Genomic DNA, 20295 nt, shown 5'->3' on the forward strand with positions numbered 1-20295 from the left:
ATACACATTCAGCCCTACATTTGATTTGACAGATTTCCGTAACTTATCGTACATGTTTTAACTTTAAACGTGTAGGATAAAGTCATAGAAATCAATTCCTTAAAACATTTAAGGGTGTTTAGAAGAGAAACTAGATCTCAAATGAGTGGCTAATTGCAAAGTGGTGTTTTATGCCCCAAAAGTGAAAACTCTTGTTATGCACAATTTTTCTTCTCTTGAATTTAGGCAAACTCAGACTGACGATGTGCTTGCTGAACAAAACTTAGGTAGTTCTGGGTGTTGCAGGGCTTGTAAATCATACAAGTGTGATTTCATGGAAAGAAACAAAGATGTAGCAACGTGGTTTGACAACTCCAATTTCAATTTCAATTCAATTCAACTTTATTTGTATAGCGCAATTTACCACAAAGTCATCTCAATGAGCTTATCGAAAATATAAAATTCATAATAAGAAAGAAAAAACCCAACAAGATCCACATGAACAAGCATTTAGCAACAGTGGGAAGAAACAAGTCCCTTTTAACAGGAAGAAATCTCCAGCAGAACCAGGTTCAGAGGTGGCAGCCATCTGCTGTGACTGGTTGGGGTTAGTGGACAAAAGGACCAACAGCACAGGATAGAGAGAGAGAACATCAGAGTGTCTCAGACTAGTTGAGCAGTGAACCATTGATCAGGAACAGCCATCATCAGCTTCACGACACCTGAAACAGAGCAGAGAGAGAAGGGCGAAGAGAAGGCACTGACTGCAGAAAAACATAATACATTATTATCAAGTCAGCCTGCCTTGGCCTTGGGCCTCACTCCTAGTGGCCTAGTCAACACTTATTAGAAAGGTGACAAATTTCTTCCCGTTTATTGGTAAGCTAACAGCGACTCCAAGGTCTGTAAATGCGACCGTTCATCATTATGAATACTATGGAACTATGCCACGAGCTTGTACAGTTTACAGTTCAGATTAACAGTCTAGCAACTGCTACAACAATACTTTGAGGGTTTTTGGATGTTTTTCACCTGCTGGTCTTTAGATGGTAGTTGTTGGGGAAGATGCATTATTACTGGATGCACATTATTGTTCATTCTGTTTGCAGAAGCACAACCATGATAAATGAATGCTCTAATCCAGTGGTTCTCAAACTTGTTGGGCTCAAATACCCCTGTTCTCTTATTTCTGAATTGGAGTATACCCCCATTGTCCAGCTACAGCATTTTGCTCAGAACAACTATAGAGCATAATGATGGAATGAATGAGTGTTAACACACATTTTAAAGGATCTAACTTTGTTAAAGGGTGGAAGGATCAGGTTGGCTGTGCTTTCCTCTTCTTAGAGGAGCCGTACAAATCCCACTGCCATAAGAAGGCCCAGAGCCTCCTGAGGGATTTATCCCACCCACCACATCACCTCTGTCGACTGCTACCCTTAGGGCGGCAGTACAGAACAAAGCCAGAACAAACAGACTTAAAAACTGCACATATCCCAGGGCTGCTGCAAAAATCAATGAACATGGAAGGGAATGACAGATTACACACATGCCTGGGCATTTTTAAGTGTATGACACCTTATCTCTGCTCACTATCTGTGCAATATCTCACTGTACATACACTTACTAGCCTGTTTAAAAACTTGATATATTTATTTTTGTATAGTTTATTTATTAGAATGCCCATTTCTGCATGGTTGTGATTGCTGATTTTGTTGTTATGGCTCCAGCAACCCCTGAGACCCTATAGGCTACTGAATAAATCAGTAAATGGGGGTGCATGATGAATTAGTGGTACGTTCGACTCACAGCAAGAAAGTTCTGGGTTCAAGCCCTGTGGTGGACACTTGGGTTCCTTCGCTGTGGAGTTTGCATGTTCTCTCCGTGCTTGTGTGGGTTTTCTCCAGGTATTCTGGCTTCCTCCCACAATTTAAAAACAGGACAGTTATAGGTTGATTTGAGTCCATAAATTGACCGTATGGGAGGCTGTGTGTGTTGCTCTGTGATTGGACTGCTGCCCTGTCCAGGGTGTACCCCCGCCTGATGCCCAATGAGAGCTGGAGATAAGCACCAGGAGACCAAGCGGGTAAGAAAATGGATGGATGGATGAATAAATGTTGTCAATGGACTTGTCAGATTATGGACATTGATGGTATGAGCTAAAGTTGAGTAGTGTTAGAATATTAGCTCATATGGAACCTGCTTTTGAGGGGACTTAGACTTCGTAGATGTTTAAACACACACACGCAGCTTCACTGAGGGGGTCGATGTGAGGACACTGGAAATAACCACATGACCTTTGGAGCAGAAAACGGTTGGAAATAGAGGGCAAACACATTGCTTCCCTGCTAGTAACTTATTAAAAGAAACCCAGCCACCCCTATGAGCTGTTGAAGAGCACCATAAAAAGGATAGAGTCCAGTGGTTCAAGGACTCATTGCATCCAGAGCAGCCTGCTGTGAAAGCACGATTGTGCTCGCAGCGTTACACACATCAGCTTTATTGGTTAATAAATATAATCATCTGTTTGAGGCGATGAAAGAAAACAATTGAGTTTCAGGTCATTGGAAACTCCAGCATTAAAAGTTCTACGTTGACAGAGTCTAGCAGGGAAGATGTGGTCTCACTTGAGTAATGAAGCCTGCTTCTCCGATAGGGTGATCAGACGTCCCGATTTACCCGGGACAGTTACGGTTTTCAGCGTTACGTCACGTGTCTCGGTCGATTTGCCCGAAAACCATTGATTTGTCCCGGTTTTTCACAAGCCCAGTCCTATTTGTCCCATTTATTAAGAAATGAATGTCTGTTGTCGCTGACAGAAAAGACCCTGAAAGCAGCAGCGCATTTCGCTTAAAAACGTGATCTCTGTGGACTGTGAGTTGTCGATCACAGCAGTTGCCATAGTAGCGCTTGCAATATAAACCAATTAAAAAGCTCAAAACAACAAACGTGGGTTGGTTTTAGTTCATGCAATAGTTTTGATCATGTTAAACAATTCTATATTAACTTAAACGTTTGATCCGGTCACAGTACAGTGAAGATGGGGCTTAATGCGACTAATAGACCGATTACTAGTGTTAGCTACTGTTGTCTTTAAATGCAAATTGAATTGAATGGAATTTATTACCATGTTGGTATTTTATATTGTATTCTTGTATATCTTGAGTTACTGATTATTATTTAAGTCTTTTTTTTCCTATTTTGTTGAGTACTTATTGTGTATTTCTAGAAGTCTAAACAGACAGTATAGCAATTTGATGAAAATTGTATGATTAAAAAATGGGGGTGGGATTAAATAAGTATTTCTTCTTCCCACTCCCACATCTCTGATTGTTTTTCTCTGTTGGAGTTTCCTTGAACACAAAGCATTTTCTGTCCCTTTAGTTTTTTTTTTTTGTTTTCTTGTCCTTCCTCAAAAAAAATAAATAAATAAATAAATAAAATAAAATAAAATAAATAAATAAATGAAATAATAAATGAATGCACTTAAAATGTTCCTTTTTTTAACTGATGGCCACTTTAAATTTGATTCAGCCGTTGCATTAATACATTTCATCCAAAAGGAAGAAAAAAAAGAAATTTTTTCGTTGTAAATAAAAGCACATCTAAATAGTTGTTTTGATTGTAAAACAATCTGAGCACGCAGCTGTCATGTACTGCTGGAATTGCCATGCGCAAATAGTCATACTGAAAATACAATGATATTTTAGTTGTAATTCACATTAATATTATGTATTAAGCAGTGTAATAATGTATTTGAAATATTTCAGCAAATTATTTGTTGGTGAAGTGCGTTATATACAAAAAATTCACTTTGAACATGAACATGAACATGAATTTTCGGCTAGTGCGTATGCGCATATACAATCTTAGTACAATGCAATCCCAATACGCCACACCTGTCATAAGTTTTAAAAATCTGGTCACCCTACAATAGATGAGTCTGCATTTGGTTGTTGCTAATCGAATGGTATTTGGTAGGGATGTAAAGATTAATCGTTAGGCAGTTAAAAATTGATTCAAAGGTGTCACGGTTCACATCGATACTCTGAAATGGAATTGCAGTACTTTTTTTATTTTTATTTATTTTTTTACAGCAAAGGGCGCTATCTATTTAGATTACAGGACGCACCACCATGTTTTAAATCAGAAGTGTGGAAGCATTTTGGCTTCCCCAAGACAAAATGAAAGAGGTGAGAAAGAAAGAGCATGTGAAATCTAAGAGAGGCTCAGAGAGGAAAGGGAGAAACAAGAGAGAGAGAGAGAGAGAAAATGAAAGCCATAGTTTGTTTATTTATATTATTTATTTGATATGGGATTTTAAAGTCCAATTGTTAAGGCACAAAATATTTTTTTTCGTTGCACTTTTAAAAAGAAAAGGAACTATTATGCAGTTTTGCATAGTTTACTGTAGAGCCAGAATTTAAATGAATAGGCTTCTTCTTCATTTGTACTATTTCTTTATTTATTTCATTCAGGATTTATTTATTTTTCATTAAATTGCATTGTTTTGCATAGTTTATCAGGACATTCTTTTGACAAAGAAAGATAAAAGAAAATAGTATGAATATGAATATTGAGTATGAGTGTGAGTATGAGTATGAATATTTTTCAGTCATCATTTGTCTACAGTCTCATTTTGTAAAATAAATCGTGAGAGAATCGTATCGTGAATCGAATCGTATCGGGTGTTGAGTGAATCGTTGCGTCCCTAGTACTTGGCTAATGCGCAAACTTTCAATGAAAATAACTCCAGCAATTTGAGCACTCCAACAAATGTTGGACCATTTGAAGGCCCCAAATTTGTGACGTCAATTTGCTGTAGCCCCCTTCCTGAATGAACTATAAAAAAAGAAGCCTTATTAGAATAATTAAGGCCACTATAGCTACAAAGAGTGAGTAGAAACAGAATATCAAATATTTAGAATCTGGTGGCATTTAACTCAATTTGTATTTGAAGGCCAGCCAGACAAGTCATTATGTTTTTGCATTGCTGACAGTGTAGGTGCCACAGCGCTCCCACATTCACTTGGGGCTCACTGCAGGCTGTCGGTCAGGCTCCTCCTCCGCCATGTTTGACTGTAAACATCCTGTCGTTTTAAAAGCACAGCGCTGAGCGGGAGGAAGGCGACTGGCGCCATCTTGGCTGTTTTAATGAGTACAACAGGGGAACGTTCACTGGGAGAAATAACGTAACTATTTGGATTTTACTGCTGGAAGGGTGCTGTCGGTGAGTGTATTTGCAGGGAAATGTGTGCATTGTATTTTTTAGGACACCGCGTGACGTGAGCGTGCACGCTTGGTTTCAATCAGTGCGGCCTTGTACTGTACGGAGAGCCGTTAGCTTAGCAGCTAACTATTGGAAGAGGAAAGAGTGAGCTCGGCGCCTTTTCCCGTGTGCCTCTAATAGCTGCACTGCTGTTGTATCCGTGTACGGTATTTCCGTCAGGTTGTGGGATTTTTAAGGCTGTTAATGGACTATTGCGTTTATACATAGCTGGTGGCTAATTTGGCTTCAATTTTAGTTGATGGCGCCGACTATTTGCTGGGGCAAACCACCCGTTGGCGGTGAATGACGCGCACATTCAAACAGGCGCCATTCCCATCTCTACTCATTTGCAACACGTTAAACCAACTTAGTAAAGGTTTAGGTTTGGGCATTAAAGTGGGACACAGTTATTGCAGATAGCGTAATGTCTTATCTGTGTACCTAAGCGATTACAGCGCTCATCTCGACACCAACAACATCCAAAGTAAAGCTCGTTTCTCTGATGATTCGTGTTGTTAGTTTACAACAAAATAAATCACAGATCTGCTCCTAACCCTTAAAAGAGTGTTTAAAAGTAGGGCTGGAACCATTATGTCTGAGTTATCCTGTGATGATTATTTGCTGCGCCTTCATTCACTTTGCTCTCATTTTTACATGGTTACATTTGTTTTAAAAGTATTTACTCTTACCTATTTGCGGAAAAAGTGTGTTGTGAAATTAATCTCTCGGGTCATCCCTCAACAAAAGGCTTTTACAAACCATATATTACGTAAATATAACCTCGTTGTGCTTTACGTGATTTAAATTACTAGGGCTGAACTATTTTGGAAAATAATCTAATTGTGATTCTCCCCCCTCCCTCAATATTGCGAATTATTTTTTTTCAATTGCCTCTTGTCATGTATTTTTCAACGAACACAAGCAATAAATCTGTCTGGGTTAGGGTTAGTCTAAGTCTGTTTCATAATAGACAACTTCAGATTTATTTAAACTTTAAATAAATATAAAATATACATTTTTTAAAGCACGGATTACAGCAATAATGCTAACAAATCTGTGGCTTTACCTCTTCAACATATCTAACTAACTTCACGGTTCATGAAACGTGTAAACATGTGGACTGTAATTCTTAAACACTCTCTGAACACAACAGGACAGGACAAGAAAAATTGCAGCCTTTGCGATTAGAAAATTGCTTTTTATGATATCGCAAATGCAATTACTCGTTCAGCCCTACTGGGACGATAGCCCTTTGTCCCGATTTCATAAGATGAATTCTGCTTTGGTATTCTAAGTATGAAGATTAGTATTATTGAGGCACTTTTTTTCCCCCAACTTCCATTGTTTTGTTTTCTTTGTGTATATAAGTTATTTCTGCTTTCCAGGGAATCACCACAGTGTGAGTGACCCAGCAGAACCGGGGCAATGTTCTACGCCCACTTCGTTCTCAGCAAGCGTGGGCCGCTAGCCAAGATCTGGCTGGCGGCCCATTGGGACAAGAAACTGACCAAGGCCCATGTATTTGAATGCAATTTAGAGAGCAGTGTGGAGAGCATCATTTCACCCAAGGTACGAGTGATCCATGCAGTGCTCTGATCATGCATGATCAATGGAAATGTTAAACCTCTTGTAATCATTTGCTTTGTAATTGAGATGTTACACTAATGTTTAATGATCAAACTTCATAAAATACTTCCATTCCTCTCGTAGGTCAAGATGGCTTTGCGTACATCAGGTCATTTACTCCTTGGTGTGGTGAGGATCTACCATAGGAAGGCAAAGTATCTGCTTGCTGACTGTAATGAAGCCTTCATCAAGATAAAAATGGCTTTCAGGCCAGGTAAGAAGTGACAAGCGAGGGTTTCTATGTACTTTAAAATAGGGGTGTCCCAATCCCATATTGATATCGGTTCAATGTCAGCCAGAAAACGAATATTGGATTTTATCAGACGGCATCTCAAATTTCCCCTATATATTATATTATATTTATTCAATTGTAGAATACTTTAGATATTATGTTTAAAATTAAAATCTATGTAACTAATTGGTTAATGGGTCAGTTTTTCTCATACCTACTGTTACTGACTATTGTTCTCTGTTTGAGTTACATCACTTGATCAAGCCTTTTCTAACATTCCACACTACAAAATAAGTCATAAAAGTATGTATGATTCGTGCCGATATCGGATCGGTATCGGCCAATACTGAAGTTTGCAATATTGATATCATATCGGAAGTGAAAAAGTTGTATTGGGACATCCTTACTTTAAAACAGTGTACTTGATTGGTATAATTTGCTAGAATACATTATTTAGGGGTTCTTGCCATATCCTTTGAGCTGAATTTGCTTCTTTGGGGTTTAGAGTTTGGTATTGCTGTCAAACTATCATAGTGCCTAAATAACATCTCCAAATGTTTCAAATGCATCCCCTGGTCCATCTTCTGCATTGTTTTGACTCAGAAAATGCAAAAGTCTTTTTCTAACTCTAATCTTGGTTCAAATACACTTGTAAACACTTCTGTGTTCAGCTGAACCAGTACACTCCACATACAGTATATAAACAGTTTTTTGTATAACAGATCCTTCTCCTCCATTGAATAACAGCCCTTTGTTAAAGTTTACTTCCCATAGAAAGTCTGATAGTGGGCGTGGCATTTGTCAGTTGATGCAATGTTTTGCATTTGAACTCACATGAGTATGTACTAAATGAACTTAATATCTCCTGAACTTATTTGAAACCTTTAAACATACTGTGATCAAATGCACCACACCAGGTTTGGTTGCTATTGCAAAAGCTTGCATTTGATAAGGAAGTTTAATTTTGTTGTGCTCACATGATGTTTTTCAGGTGTGGTGGATTTACCTGAGGAGAACAGAGAGGCAGCGTATAATGCTATCACCCTACCTGAGGAGTTCCATGACTTTGACCAGCCACTTCCTGACCTGGAGTGAGTTTAACTCTTTACTTTTCTGCTTTGATTTACATATAGATGTAATTATTATTATTTTTTTAAACAGTTGATTACAAATGTCTGTGACTTGATTTGATTCTAGTTATAATTGAAGCACCAACTTTCTGATTTTATTTCTTGTTTTATAAATTATCAGTTCATTTATAATTTTTGAATGCTTGTTTTATACCGTAATCTATAAAGCCAATTTTTTTCTTTTTTTTTTCGTGCCACTTGATATAGATTTCTTTTAGTTTTTCTGTTGGTCATATACTTGTTTACTCATCATTTTCTTTTGTGAAGTTCTGTACAGTTGTTTTTGCATACTTTGTTTCATAATGAAAAGGAAAAAGGGGAAAATAAATAAAACGTACAATAAATCACCTGTGTTAAATAGTTTGGGGAATCTAGTCCAGCTTTATTTATAAAGCACTTTTACATAAACACGTGCTGCACAAGGGTAATGTAAACACATTGACAAAAAAAGATACTGCACATATACTCAGTAAAATTCATTACAAGAAGCCCCATAAAACACACAATATGCAGTAAAACCAGCTCACAGTTTTGGACCAGCAACTAGAAAAGCTCGGTCCACTCTGAGTTTACGCCTCACTTTTGGATCCTACAGGGAATGGCCAGATAAGATGTTCCTGCTGTTAATTTTCTATTATTTTCATAAAACATCATATAAGATTCATAATAAAGTGTATGCGAGTGCAACATCTGAAAATGTGCTGTGCTAGGGATGCACAGAAATAAAAACTTTTGGCCGAATACGATGAAACCACGCTTGAAAAAAAATAATTTGCATGGAATGTGTTACTTTGGCATGTTTTTGGATGAAATTGAATGAATATGGACGTGAGTCCATGCTTTTGCTCTGTAGATGTATTCATGTTATTTATTTTCTTGATTTTTGTACTTGTGTACTCAGTGACATAGATGTTGCCCAGCAATTCACTCTGAACCAGAGCAGAGTAGAAGAGATCACCATGAGGGAAGATGTTGGAAACCTCAGCCTCCTGCAAGACAATGACTTTGGTAAGATGCTTTAATGCAGGTTGTTTTTATATGCACAAGTTTGGAATCAAAAAAAGTTGAGCTTAGATTTGTCTGCAATTGTGTGGCGATGCTAAATGCTCAAAAGAGGTCGCCTGTTTACATGCTGTACCAACAACATGCTGTCTTCTCCAGCTGACTTTGGGATGGATGGCAGGGAGATGATGCGTGACGCCAGCACATTTGAGGAAGACATCATGCATGGAGCCACAGCTTCTAACCTTCTGTTGGAGCCTGAGCCTGGTCCAGCAAATCTACCTGATAAGTCCAACCATATGGAGTATGATGACTTTGGCGATGGTTCAATGGGAAACGGTGATGGGGGAATGCTGGGTAAGCCCATTTTTAATTTCCCTTGGGGAACTTCTGAAAGGGTTCAATTAAGTTCTGTAATCTAATTTTTATTTATTACTAAAGGTTTTCAAATAGTGGGATAATTTTAGGTGTTCTCGCAAAAGCATGTTTTACTCTAAACAAGGCGGTGGCGCTATATATATATATCAAGTTTTCTATTTTAAGTAATATATAACATTACTTTTTTCCTCCTGTAACTTCTTCATCTGTTAAATAAAAGTGCCTGTGTGGCATTTAACACCAGTGATTGTGACCAAAAACCTTTTTCTACCAAGAGAAAAAAAAAAAAAAAGGTAGATTTTTATCATGCATTTAATTTTGAGAGGGAAAAAAAGTCAAGATATGAATTTTGGTTAATATCACCCAGCCCTAACATCAACAAATGGCATTTCTGAAGTTCTTGTACTAAAGACTGACCCTGTTTACTTCTCAGTGGACAAGCTCCTGAGCTCTGAGGATGGAGGTGGAATCTTTGACGATCCTCCAGCAATCCCAGAAAGCGTCATGATGCCTCCAGATCACGGAGATGATGAGGATGACTTTGGGAACTTGCAATCACGTATGTTCAGCTAAAAGAAAAATGGCTGATGGGTCAAGTACCTTGTTTTGAGACAAAATAAAGGAAGTTGCTTTAAGTGTTATTCGTCAGCACAAAACCTAATTGAGCCTTGTGTTCATCCAGCGGGACCGGACAGCCCAGACTCTGGACCAGCGGAGCCCCTCCCAGCAATGGCCGATCAGACGGAGCAGACTACTTTGGTTCACAATGAGGAGGAAGCTTTTGCCCTTGAGCCAATTGACATCACTGGTAAGAGCATAATCTGTGGTGGCAAATAGTTTTAGGATCTTCTCCTTTCTTTTTTTGTTTATAATTGCAGTTTACATTTATCTCATATAAATTTCCCATCAGCTTTCCAACAAAAAAAAGAGAGGGCATAACAAACAGGCCCAGTTCAACTGTTCAAATTATTGCTTTTTGCGTTTGTGCCGTTGCATGTACTGTAAACTGTGAAACCAAAAAGATTAAATTACATAGTAAACCTGGCGCGACAGTGTTATTACCACAGAGGCTGTCCCTTTCATAAAGCACAGATTGTACTGGGATTTGTTTCACAGCTGTTGGACCTCTGGAGCTGCTAAAAAGTTGCATCAATTTGCTGTCAGTGTAGAACAGCATTGGAAGAAGTGTTTAAAATGCTGCCAGATTCATTAAAACGCATGAATAGGGAAAGCGCACCACTCGTTTGGATTGATTTAAATGAGTGTATGTATTTGGTCCCATGTGTGCCAGAGAACCTATGTTTGTTTTCTTATTCTTAGTGAAAGAGACTAAGGCCAAGCGTAAAAGGAAGCTGATTGTGGACAGCGTCAAGGAATTGGACAGCAAGACCATCCGGGCCCAGTTGTCTGACTACTCTGATATTGTCACCACCCTGGACCTCGCCCCACCCACGAAGAAGCTGATGATGTGGAAGGAGACGGGAGGGGTGGAGAAGCTTTTCTCTCTGCCCGCTCAGCCTCTGTGGAATGGCAGGCTTCTAAAGGTGACAAATGCTCCCGATGAATATTAATGACTGCAGTTTAAGAACTCCCATGCCTTTTAATGCCTTCTAAAACCATCTAACGGTAGCAGTTGTTTGTCTCCAAAGCGCCATTACTACCGTTAAATTAGTCATAAACAAGCTTCGACTACAGTCTTTATCTCTGAATAGATCCGACATAATTGCGCTTTTCATCAACATGTTACTCAGGCTGTGGGAGGGCGATGAAGTGATTGTGTTTTTATTATCTCTTTCATGTCTACATTCCTCACCCTGAATGCTAAATGAAACATGTCTTTATTTGTGATTTACAAGTATTCAGTGTTGTTTTTTTTCTCTGAATAAAGAAAACTTGTTTACCGTACGTTTTCTTTCAGATGTTCACACGCTGCCTCACCCCTCTGGTGCCAGATGAGATGAGGAAGAGAAGAAGGGGAGGTGAGGCTGACAGCCTGGATGAGTTCCTCAAAGAGCTGGAGAACCCAGAGGTGCCGAGAGAGGAAGTCATGGGACAGCACAGGGATGTTATTGGTGAGTCAAACTGGAGGCGTATCCTTTTCATTTAATATGAAATACTGGAAACTGTTGGCAGAGTTTCAAGCTGTGTTTGATTTGTATCAACTATGAATTATTGATTTTCCTTGTTTGTCCACAGACCAGACTATCATGGAGGAGCCCAGTATACTGGCAGCCTCTGCAATGGAGGGCAGCAGAACAACCTTGGATGAATCAGCCATGCCCCCTCCCTCCACTCCTCGTGGTGTCAAACGCAAGACCATTGACAAAGAAAGTGCACTTCCTGTGAGTTCCTGTCAACTGATTCTGTTTTTTTTTTTTTTTTTTTATTGTATTACTATTTATGACATAATATTGAATGGTTTGTCTACATGAGTTAATTTAATACATACCAAGTCTTTTCGCAATACAACTCCTCCCCAACCGCAGAAATGTATTTCAGGCAATGGCAAGTAGACCAAAGGAAAAAATGAAAATTTTGAAATTTCCAGAATGCACATACATTACAAAATCATATGCTGTAAATTTTTGTTGTTGTAGAAAGGTAACTAGCTTAATCTTGAAACAAATTTTTTTTTCCCCAGATGAATCCGTTGGAGCAGCAGGTGACGGACCGTTCAGGCTTGTCTCAGAGGTTAGATGTATCTCAGGTGGATCTGCCCCCAGAGGAGCTCACCCTCACCCAGCTTGTTCCTGAGCTGGACCTCATTGGAGAGAAATCAAAGGACAAGAAGGATGACAGTGATGAAGAGGAGGTGAGAGGAAATGTTTGCCTTTTGTAATGACCTTATCAGAAATATAAGGTCATGCTGTAACTTGGAAACTATTCATGGTAGGAACTAAATGGTCATATTTGACCATGTGGTGATAATGACTCTGTCTGATCTATAGGATGAAGAAGGCCAGGGTGACCAGGATCAGGAAGAGAAAAGGTGGAACAAGAGAACCCAGCAAATGCTGCACGGCCTCCAGGTTAGTGAGCTATTTACTTTAGTTTTGACTAAAAACAGATTTCACTGACGCCCAGTCAATTTTAAGTAAAGGAAGCACATTTAAGTTTACATTTAAATGGGTATCATGTTGCATCGTATGTTCTTTTGTACGAGGGAAAACAATTTGCAACACGAGGTGAACTTGTTCTATGATGATGGAACATAGTGTTGATATTTGAATTGCTGACATTGTGCTACTCTCTCCACAGCGTGTCATGGCTAAAACTGGTGCAGACTCGGTCAGCCTTCTTGACCTGTGCCGGAACAACAACAGAAAGCAGGCGGCTGCCAAGTTTTACAGTTTCCTGGTCCTCAAGAAGCAGCAAGCCATTGAGGTCAGCCAGACTCAGCCCTACAGTGACATCATCGCCACCGCCGGACCAAGATTTCACCTCATTTAGACACTTGGAAAAAAAGACAAACCCTGCAGACTTACTTTTTAATTACTCAACCTTTTGCTTTTATATTGTGTTTTCCTGTAACCCATGTCATTTCTTAAGATGGAATGGGTGTAGTGGGGATTGGGTTGGCAAGTTTTTCTAAAAAAAACAAAACAAAAAAAAAACAAAGGAAGATTTTACTGTACAACAGCTAGAATCATGCAGTGTTCTTGGTTTTGATGGAAGAGGAAAACTATTTAGCAGGTATATTTATAAAGTAACCTTTCTCAGTCAAATGTGTTTCTTCATTCTGTTTATCAAGTTAAAATCTTTTTTTCCTGTTATGACAAAACTTTTATACAATCACCCCATTCACCTGAAAAATTGCAGATTTTAAAGGCCCCCTCTTGTAGTTCTGGAAAGGTACTGTTTCACTGCTCGGAATTATAACCTCTATCTTCTCCATGTTGCACTTGTTCTTTGATTAAACAAATGTTCAAACTAGTTATTGTCACCATGCATTTAAGATCATGTTTTGGATGTATAATTTCAGGCAGGTTCTGTTTTTGTTTTGTGTAAATTTATTTTCTTATTCTCCCATTTTTTTTTTTTTTTTTTATTGTACCATTTTACAACTTTATTCACCTTTTTGCCACATGTAACTAGGTAATGTTAAGTTCAATATTTCATGTTTTTAGTCTTGGGGTAACTCATAGTTGTGATACATCTGTAAAGATTTGAAATAAAGTGTTTTAAGTACTTGAATATACGTTTTTTTTTTTTTTTATATATATATATTAAATTCTACTAATAAATGGGACCTAAAGTCATAGGTTTTGTTGACTTGACTTATTGCAGTTATATATATATATATATTGATATATATATATATTAACTCAATAAAAAATCTTACATTGCATTTTGACAATGCTGTGTAAGATGTAAATCAATCATAAGTTCTACAGATCTTAAGGCTATGTAGCAGTTCTCATCAACAAAATGAAAACAAACAAGATGTCATTTCTAACATGCTGATATTTTGTTTAAAAGAATTGCATAATAGTGCTATCAGGATGGGAATAAACAACAAATACTTTTAACATGTCATCAAACTATATGTAAATATTACTATTAATATGGATAGATGTGCAAAATATGTATATGTAAAAAATATTTTAAGTTCAGGTTATAGGCCTACTGTTGAAATAAATATATGATCGCATGTCACATTCTGTTTAACTCCTAAATACAAGTTGCTAACCAACCAATTGGCAAATTGACCTTTGGTGCATGTGACCAGGATCAATAAGATCTGCAAAAGATGAACAGTAAACATCGTAATGTGATTATATTCCTGGCTGGGATCAAATATCCAAAGCAGTGAACAGCGGGAGGTGAAGGTGGAGATTGCACAGTGCATTGGGCAAAGCATGTTGAATATTTTGCTGTCAGTGAACAGAAAAAGAGGAATGCTACATGGATGGAATGAAGGATAATATTAGAAATGGCTGCTGTTTGTGGTGAAAATAGAAAAACAAATAATTTGCCGTAGCGAAGGGCCACTAAAAGGGCCCAAAAGACAAATATTGAGACTGGCTCCTCAGCTCTGGTTTCTACCCGGACAGGAAATGCTGATGTATTCACCGGAAGAGTCCCACTTAGAAATCCTTCCCCCTCTTTTCCTCGTGTATTCACCACACAGGCGGCTTCAGTTCGGGCTCCAGGTCCAGTCATTAGCACAGAGATGGCGTCTACAGCCGGTACTTTGGACTCTCCGGTTAAACAGATCCAGATTGAAGGCATGGTAAGTGTGAGACCATATGTGGAGTTTACAACTAAGAAGTGCTACTTTACTGAGTGAATGCTAAAGCATCAACATGGCGGGTCGCTAGTCCGAGGCCGCTAGTTATTAAACTAACTACGCTATCGTATTTAAAATATCTTCATTATTAGCAACTCCGTTGATGAGTACGTGGACAGTCAGAGTTGTGTTTGAAGTGAAATCCTGTGTGAGAGGATTTTGCTTTTCAAACCAGGTAATGATGCCATCCCGCGTCACCGGCATGGTTACTCTATTATTACAACGCTTGCTCATCATCCACGATGTTCTAGTGGAGATGGTACTGTAAACATAATATCTAATGCTTTTATTTTGGAATGCTAGATTCTAGCAGCAACTTTTGTGTGCATTGTGTAAGTACCACGACAGTGTATGAATCAGATTCAGATTAGTCTTATTGGCCAAGTACAGTTTAAAACAAGGCTGTGGCTATTCGTACGGAAACGTATGAACAGACAGCTAGTCTATACATACGGAACGTTGAAGTCACGTGATAGGTGCACCACTTGACTTAAAGTACCGTCATTTTTATTTTAGCTCATATTTATTTTTAGCTACACTAAAATGTTATATTTTTTTTTGTATATGTATTTTTAAAGGTGGAATTTGCCATGTTAAATATGTTAAAATGAAAAAATATATATGACGACAGCGGAAGGAAGAATTATTGAGTCAGGCAGTTAGACCACTTGGCCATCCTGGCACGGTGAAAACACAGGCACATTACGCTTTTGCAGAAAAGATCCGGAAAATGTGCGCTTCCGTATCAATACACACTTCGTTAATACAATACAATGAATGTGACTTAGATGGTGCCAAAAACAAACCAAAAACACATATAATTATAATACTACTACTAATAATAAGTATAAAGGATGGATGGATCATGGATGGCAATATATAGGTTTAAGTAATACATTGTCCAGTTTTCACACACAGTCGCAATCGTTGTAATAAAATACAAAATAACGCCCCCAAAAAAGTTGATATTTCCAAAGGTTTTTGCATCTGTTTTTCAACTTTCGTTCTAACAATATTTCATTATTTTATCCACCAGGTTTATTGTCTTGTTATAGCTTTAACAGTATCAACTGTTCTGTGTGGGGTTTTGCTGATTTCGCCAAGTTTTTTGACTTTCGTGTGTCCTTATGAGTTGCTTTTCTTAAGAAAACTCGTAGGGATGCATTAAAGCAACCACCTCCGAGGAAGACTGGCAGTTGACAGTCGAAACATGTTGGAAGATAAAATTTCCTGAAAAACTTTGTCTGAATAAACGAAACCTGGTCATATGATTAAAATATGTGCCTCAGATGATGGTAAAAATTAAGTCAAACCAATGACATTTAAAGTGTAGTGTAACTGTGTCTGCACACCACCAGCACTTGAAGTGCCAAAACTGAATATGAACTTGGATTTAGCAGATAGACAAAATTTTCCAAAATAAAATTCTGGGTAGGCTTTCAACACAAACACACGTAAATGTGTTATTAGTATGAGGGGAAAAAAGATGTCAAATGAAGACGAGGGTTTTTGTTGATATTTTTACATACTGTGCAGTTCTGCTGGTTAAACTGAGGATCCCAAACTTCCTCCACCATCTTTGTTTTACTTGATCTGCATGGGACACAAAGCGGGACCCGTTGAGACCAAACGCAGCAGTACAAACTTTATAACTGTTTCCTTATTTTCATACTCTGAGAGAATAAACTCACACCATGATGCAAAAATATGGAACTTCCCAACTCTTATCTATCTCATCCTTGTTAACTTATAAAACAGTAAGGTACATTTTATTTGGCATGCCATTTAGATTTTTTCTCATAGGGCTGGTTTCAGATTTTAGCTCACCTAAATGCATTGTTGACCTATCATGTTTAGCTGACTCTGCAGATAGCATCACTGTGACTGCATAGTAAAATTAGATGGTTCCTTCCTTTAGAAGAGTGTTCAGTGGTGTCTACAGGGGTGTATTGGTGTGTTCATTTGGAGCCCACAGAGAGGATTTTCTCACTTCTGCTGTTATATTTACACAACACGTTTAAAACAAGCTTTACATAGTGCAGATTAGTTGTCTGGTTTGAGCACGATGGCTCACGAAAAGTCAAAGCTGTGGGATATATCCAGGAGCTTTGTGGTTTAAAATCAATGGGCGACTTCAGAAAATGCAAAAGCATGCTGAACTGAGTTCAGTCAGGCAGGTGAAGTTATTATCAATGTTATAATAGCATGCCTTTAGTGTTGTTCCGATAACCCCTTTTGTCCCTGTACCCAATTGCTTACCATCAATCGATACAGATGCATGCCGATACTGCAGCATTTAAAAAACAACAAAAACAAGAGATAAGAGCTGTTTTTCTTTCAGTCCTTAAGTGCTGAATACTCAGAAGTAAAAAAATCATTGTTATCGAGACCAACAGAGTGAATGCAGTAGAAGTTTTTTTATTGCCTACTTGGTATGGGTGACAACAAGTGAATCAACTGTTTTCTAAAACCTGAGAGTTTTGGCTCCAAAACACCAAACTAGTGCAATATCCATTAGTGGTGCAACGGATCAAAAAAACTCACAGTTTGGATCACATCATGGTTTTGAGTCACGGTTGGGATCGTTTTTTGGATCAGTAGGGAAAAAAAGAAAAAGACAAGTCAAATAACTTTGCTTCGGCCATGTGTTGTCTCGCGTTCGTGACTGTAAGCCATGCATACGTCCAGGCTAGACAGAACTTTAGCTTGTTTGTTTTGAAGCAAGTTTTTATCGAAGCGTAGCTGTCTTCATGGAGTTGGTTCTTGCCGGCAGAAACACACGAACAGCCAACCAGCTAACAGACAGGCGGACCCAGCGTGCGGAAACAGCCTATCATATTTCCGAACGTCACCAGTAACAGGCAAACAGCCAATCATTCAGCAGCTGTGGAGTGGCATGCAGTGAGTTTAGACTGTGCAGTGAGAAGCCGGGAGGAGAGTAGAGGTAGCCGCTATGTAGCGGAAACTGGCACCGGTAGTATCGTAATCCACGGTAGTACTGCCGTGTAGAATTTCTAGTATAGTAGGAACCATTACAATTTGGCACCTTGGGGTACCGTGTGTATTGTGCAATTATACAGTGATATGAATTTTGGCAGTGACGTGCCATCAGGGTAGGCAAGGTAGGCAGTGCCTACCCAAGGGTGAATTGATATTTTGATTATTTAATTATAATTTTTTTTTTTTTTTTTTAAATTATAAATTTTTTTTTTTCCATTTCCAATAGCCTACATTACCTATAAGTTTGAAAGTGTCCGAATTTTGTGCGTTTCATAGCCCAAATTACTAAACAGCGCTATTTCCTTGAACAGCTGCAGTCTTTTTTTTTTTTTTTTTTTCACTCCGCTGTAAGGCAGAGGGAGGCCACGCCCCCTCCCAAAGGCACGTCGCTCCTCTGCCTCCGTTCCCATTGCGTGATTTTACGTGTTTGCGCATGCGCAGTCAGGTCCCCAATATGACATCCATTTACGTGCAAAGGCAGCGTAGAGAGCTGCCTTTGCACGTAACTGCGCTATGCTAAATGCTATACGTAAGTTCACAGCACATTAGTGAATAGATGACACTTGACTGCTGCTGCTGTGTTCTCTCGCTAGTGGGTGGGATAACACTACAGTGTGGATGACAGCGCTAGAGATGATAGAGAAACTTTGTTTTGAGGAAAAACAACAGCTTTTAAAAGATGGAGACCAACACCTGAGTTACCAGAGCTTCAGCAAAGGTAAGGTCAGAACGTGTTTCATAATTTTCACAGTGAATGGAACAAAAGGAAGGATTGACTTTGTGGATGCTCCTCACTGAGGCTGTTCTAAGTTGTAATTTTTTCCGTGTTTCTGTGTTTCCAACACAAACAGTGGATGTGCTGCCGTGTCATGAGATATATCTTGTTGGGAGAGTATGGAGGCTATATTAAATAATTGTTTATGTTTCTTTAATGGTGTTTATGATGTTGATTTTGTTAGATGGCTAAATACTTGTTCATGTGGATCTTATTGGGTTTTTTCTTTCTTATTATGAATTTTATATTTTGATAAGCGCATTGAGATGACTTTGTTGGAAATTGCTTTATACAAATAAAATTGCTTTGAATTGAATTAACACTTGACAGTAGAAACATATGAAATTGTCATTGGTGGTCTCGATTTGCAACGTGCCTACCCAGCCCTAGTGGTCACGGCACGTCACTGAATTTTGGTCACACCACCCAGCACTCGGTAGAGTTGTAGTTGACTACAAAGATGCCTGTGTTATGAATTTACCATGGTGTTAGGAAAAACTCCCTTGGAACAGGAAGAAACCTCCAGCAGAACCAGACTCGGTGGTGGCAGCCATCTGCAGGACTGGATGGAATTAGTGGACAGCAAGAGGAGAACAGAACAGGATGGAGGGAAAGGACATCAGAGCATCACAAACTGGCTTGTGGTTATGCATTAGAAATTCATTTTTACAAAAAGAAAACCCAACCGTTTTCTACTTCCAATTTCCTCCCACAGAGCTCTGATTTTGTGTCCAGTCAAACAGATTCCTGGGCCTGCCAGCTCTCTCTGTGTGAATTTCACCACTTCCCCAGGGTTAATATCAAAATGATTCATAACAAATGACAATATCACCCCAAAACTGAGGCGCTTGGTGATTTACTTCAGTCCAGCAATATTTCTTGAACTATGTTTAATGATTGTTCAAAGACAAATCTCTAGAAGGCTGAATTTCAGGAGGTCCAGTGTGACCACTAAAATTATTTTTTTGCCCTTGACAAACTTTTGTTCTGTAACCATAGCAATATAAAAGCAATTCCGTAGAGAGATAAATACTGAGTTTTCAATTTGAATTACCTCTAAATAAAAAGAAGCAAACTGCCAGCTGCGAATTAATCCGAGGAGCAGATAAGCAGCATCATCAGGATAGTTTATTAACTTCTAGCAGGTGGCTTGAATTCATCTCGTCTTTCTTTTCCCATGCTGCACTGGCACCGCCCACTCTGCATCTTATCAGGGCCACTGGATGCCACATATCAGTCCTGAACTCTTTGACAGTACAAACAAAACTTGGCCAGGCAAACAGCCTAAATGTCTGAAATGATCTCTCCAAGACAACAGTGGGATAAAGCTGGCAGATGAATAGTCTGTGGTGGCCCTTTTCCATTGCTTAACCCAACACAGAAAGTGTTTGTTCTGTCAAGTAGTGCGTCACTGCCAGCACTGGCTGTGGAGTCTGTCCACAATTCAGCGACACAAACTCATTACAGGATGGTTTCTAGCATTGTACATGCTCATTGCCTAAGTCAGGAGCACAAGAGCGATTTATGATTAGAATTGAAGGCTGCCAACAGGGGATTTGGGGTGCAATTGATTTTGCACAATTCAATTTTAAGCTTGTTGATTTATAATATGCT

General features: G+C 38.7%; 2 protein-coding genes across 2 annotated transcripts in view; both read left to right on the plus strand.

The window, feature by feature from the left end:
- The first annotated feature begins 5052 nt into the window (after window positions 1-5052).
- LOC114478418 (double-strand-break repair protein rad21 homolog A-like) lies at window positions 5053-13230 on the plus strand. The gene is made up of 14 exons (XM_028471495.1): window positions 5053-5209; window positions 6634-6817; window positions 6959-7088; window positions 8098-8197; window positions 9138-9244; window positions 9398-9595; window positions 10050-10175; window positions 10299-10424; window positions 10937-11160; window positions 11535-11688; window positions 11813-11958; window positions 12258-12428; window positions 12565-12645; window positions 12875-13230. Exons 2-14 carry the CDS (start codon window positions 6674-6676, stop codon window positions 13064-13066), a joined length of 1899 nt encoding a protein of 632 aa, XP_028327296.1. The 5' UTR covers window positions 5053-5209; window positions 6634-6673; the 3' UTR covers window positions 13067-13230.
- Window positions 13231-14549: 1319 nt separating this feature from the next.
- LOC114477863 (eukaryotic translation initiation factor 3 subunit H) overlaps window positions 14550-20295 on the plus strand; it is a 65121-nt gene continuing 59375 nt past the window's right edge. Inside the window, exons 1-2 of the mRNA XM_028470523.1 lie at window positions 14550-14565; window positions 14671-14849. Coding sequence (XP_028326324.1) covers window positions 14550-14565; window positions 14671-14849 — 195 coding nt within the window. The remainder of the gene's footprint in view (window positions 14566-14670; window positions 14850-20295) is intronic.

Source organism: Gouania willdenowi, chromosome 16 (assembly GCF_900634775.1).
Source record: "Gouania willdenowi chromosome 16, fGouWil2.1, whole genome shotgun sequence".
NCBI classification, from domain to species: domain Eukaryota; kingdom Metazoa; phylum Chordata; class Actinopteri; order Blenniiformes; family Gobiesocidae; genus Gouania; species Gouania willdenowi.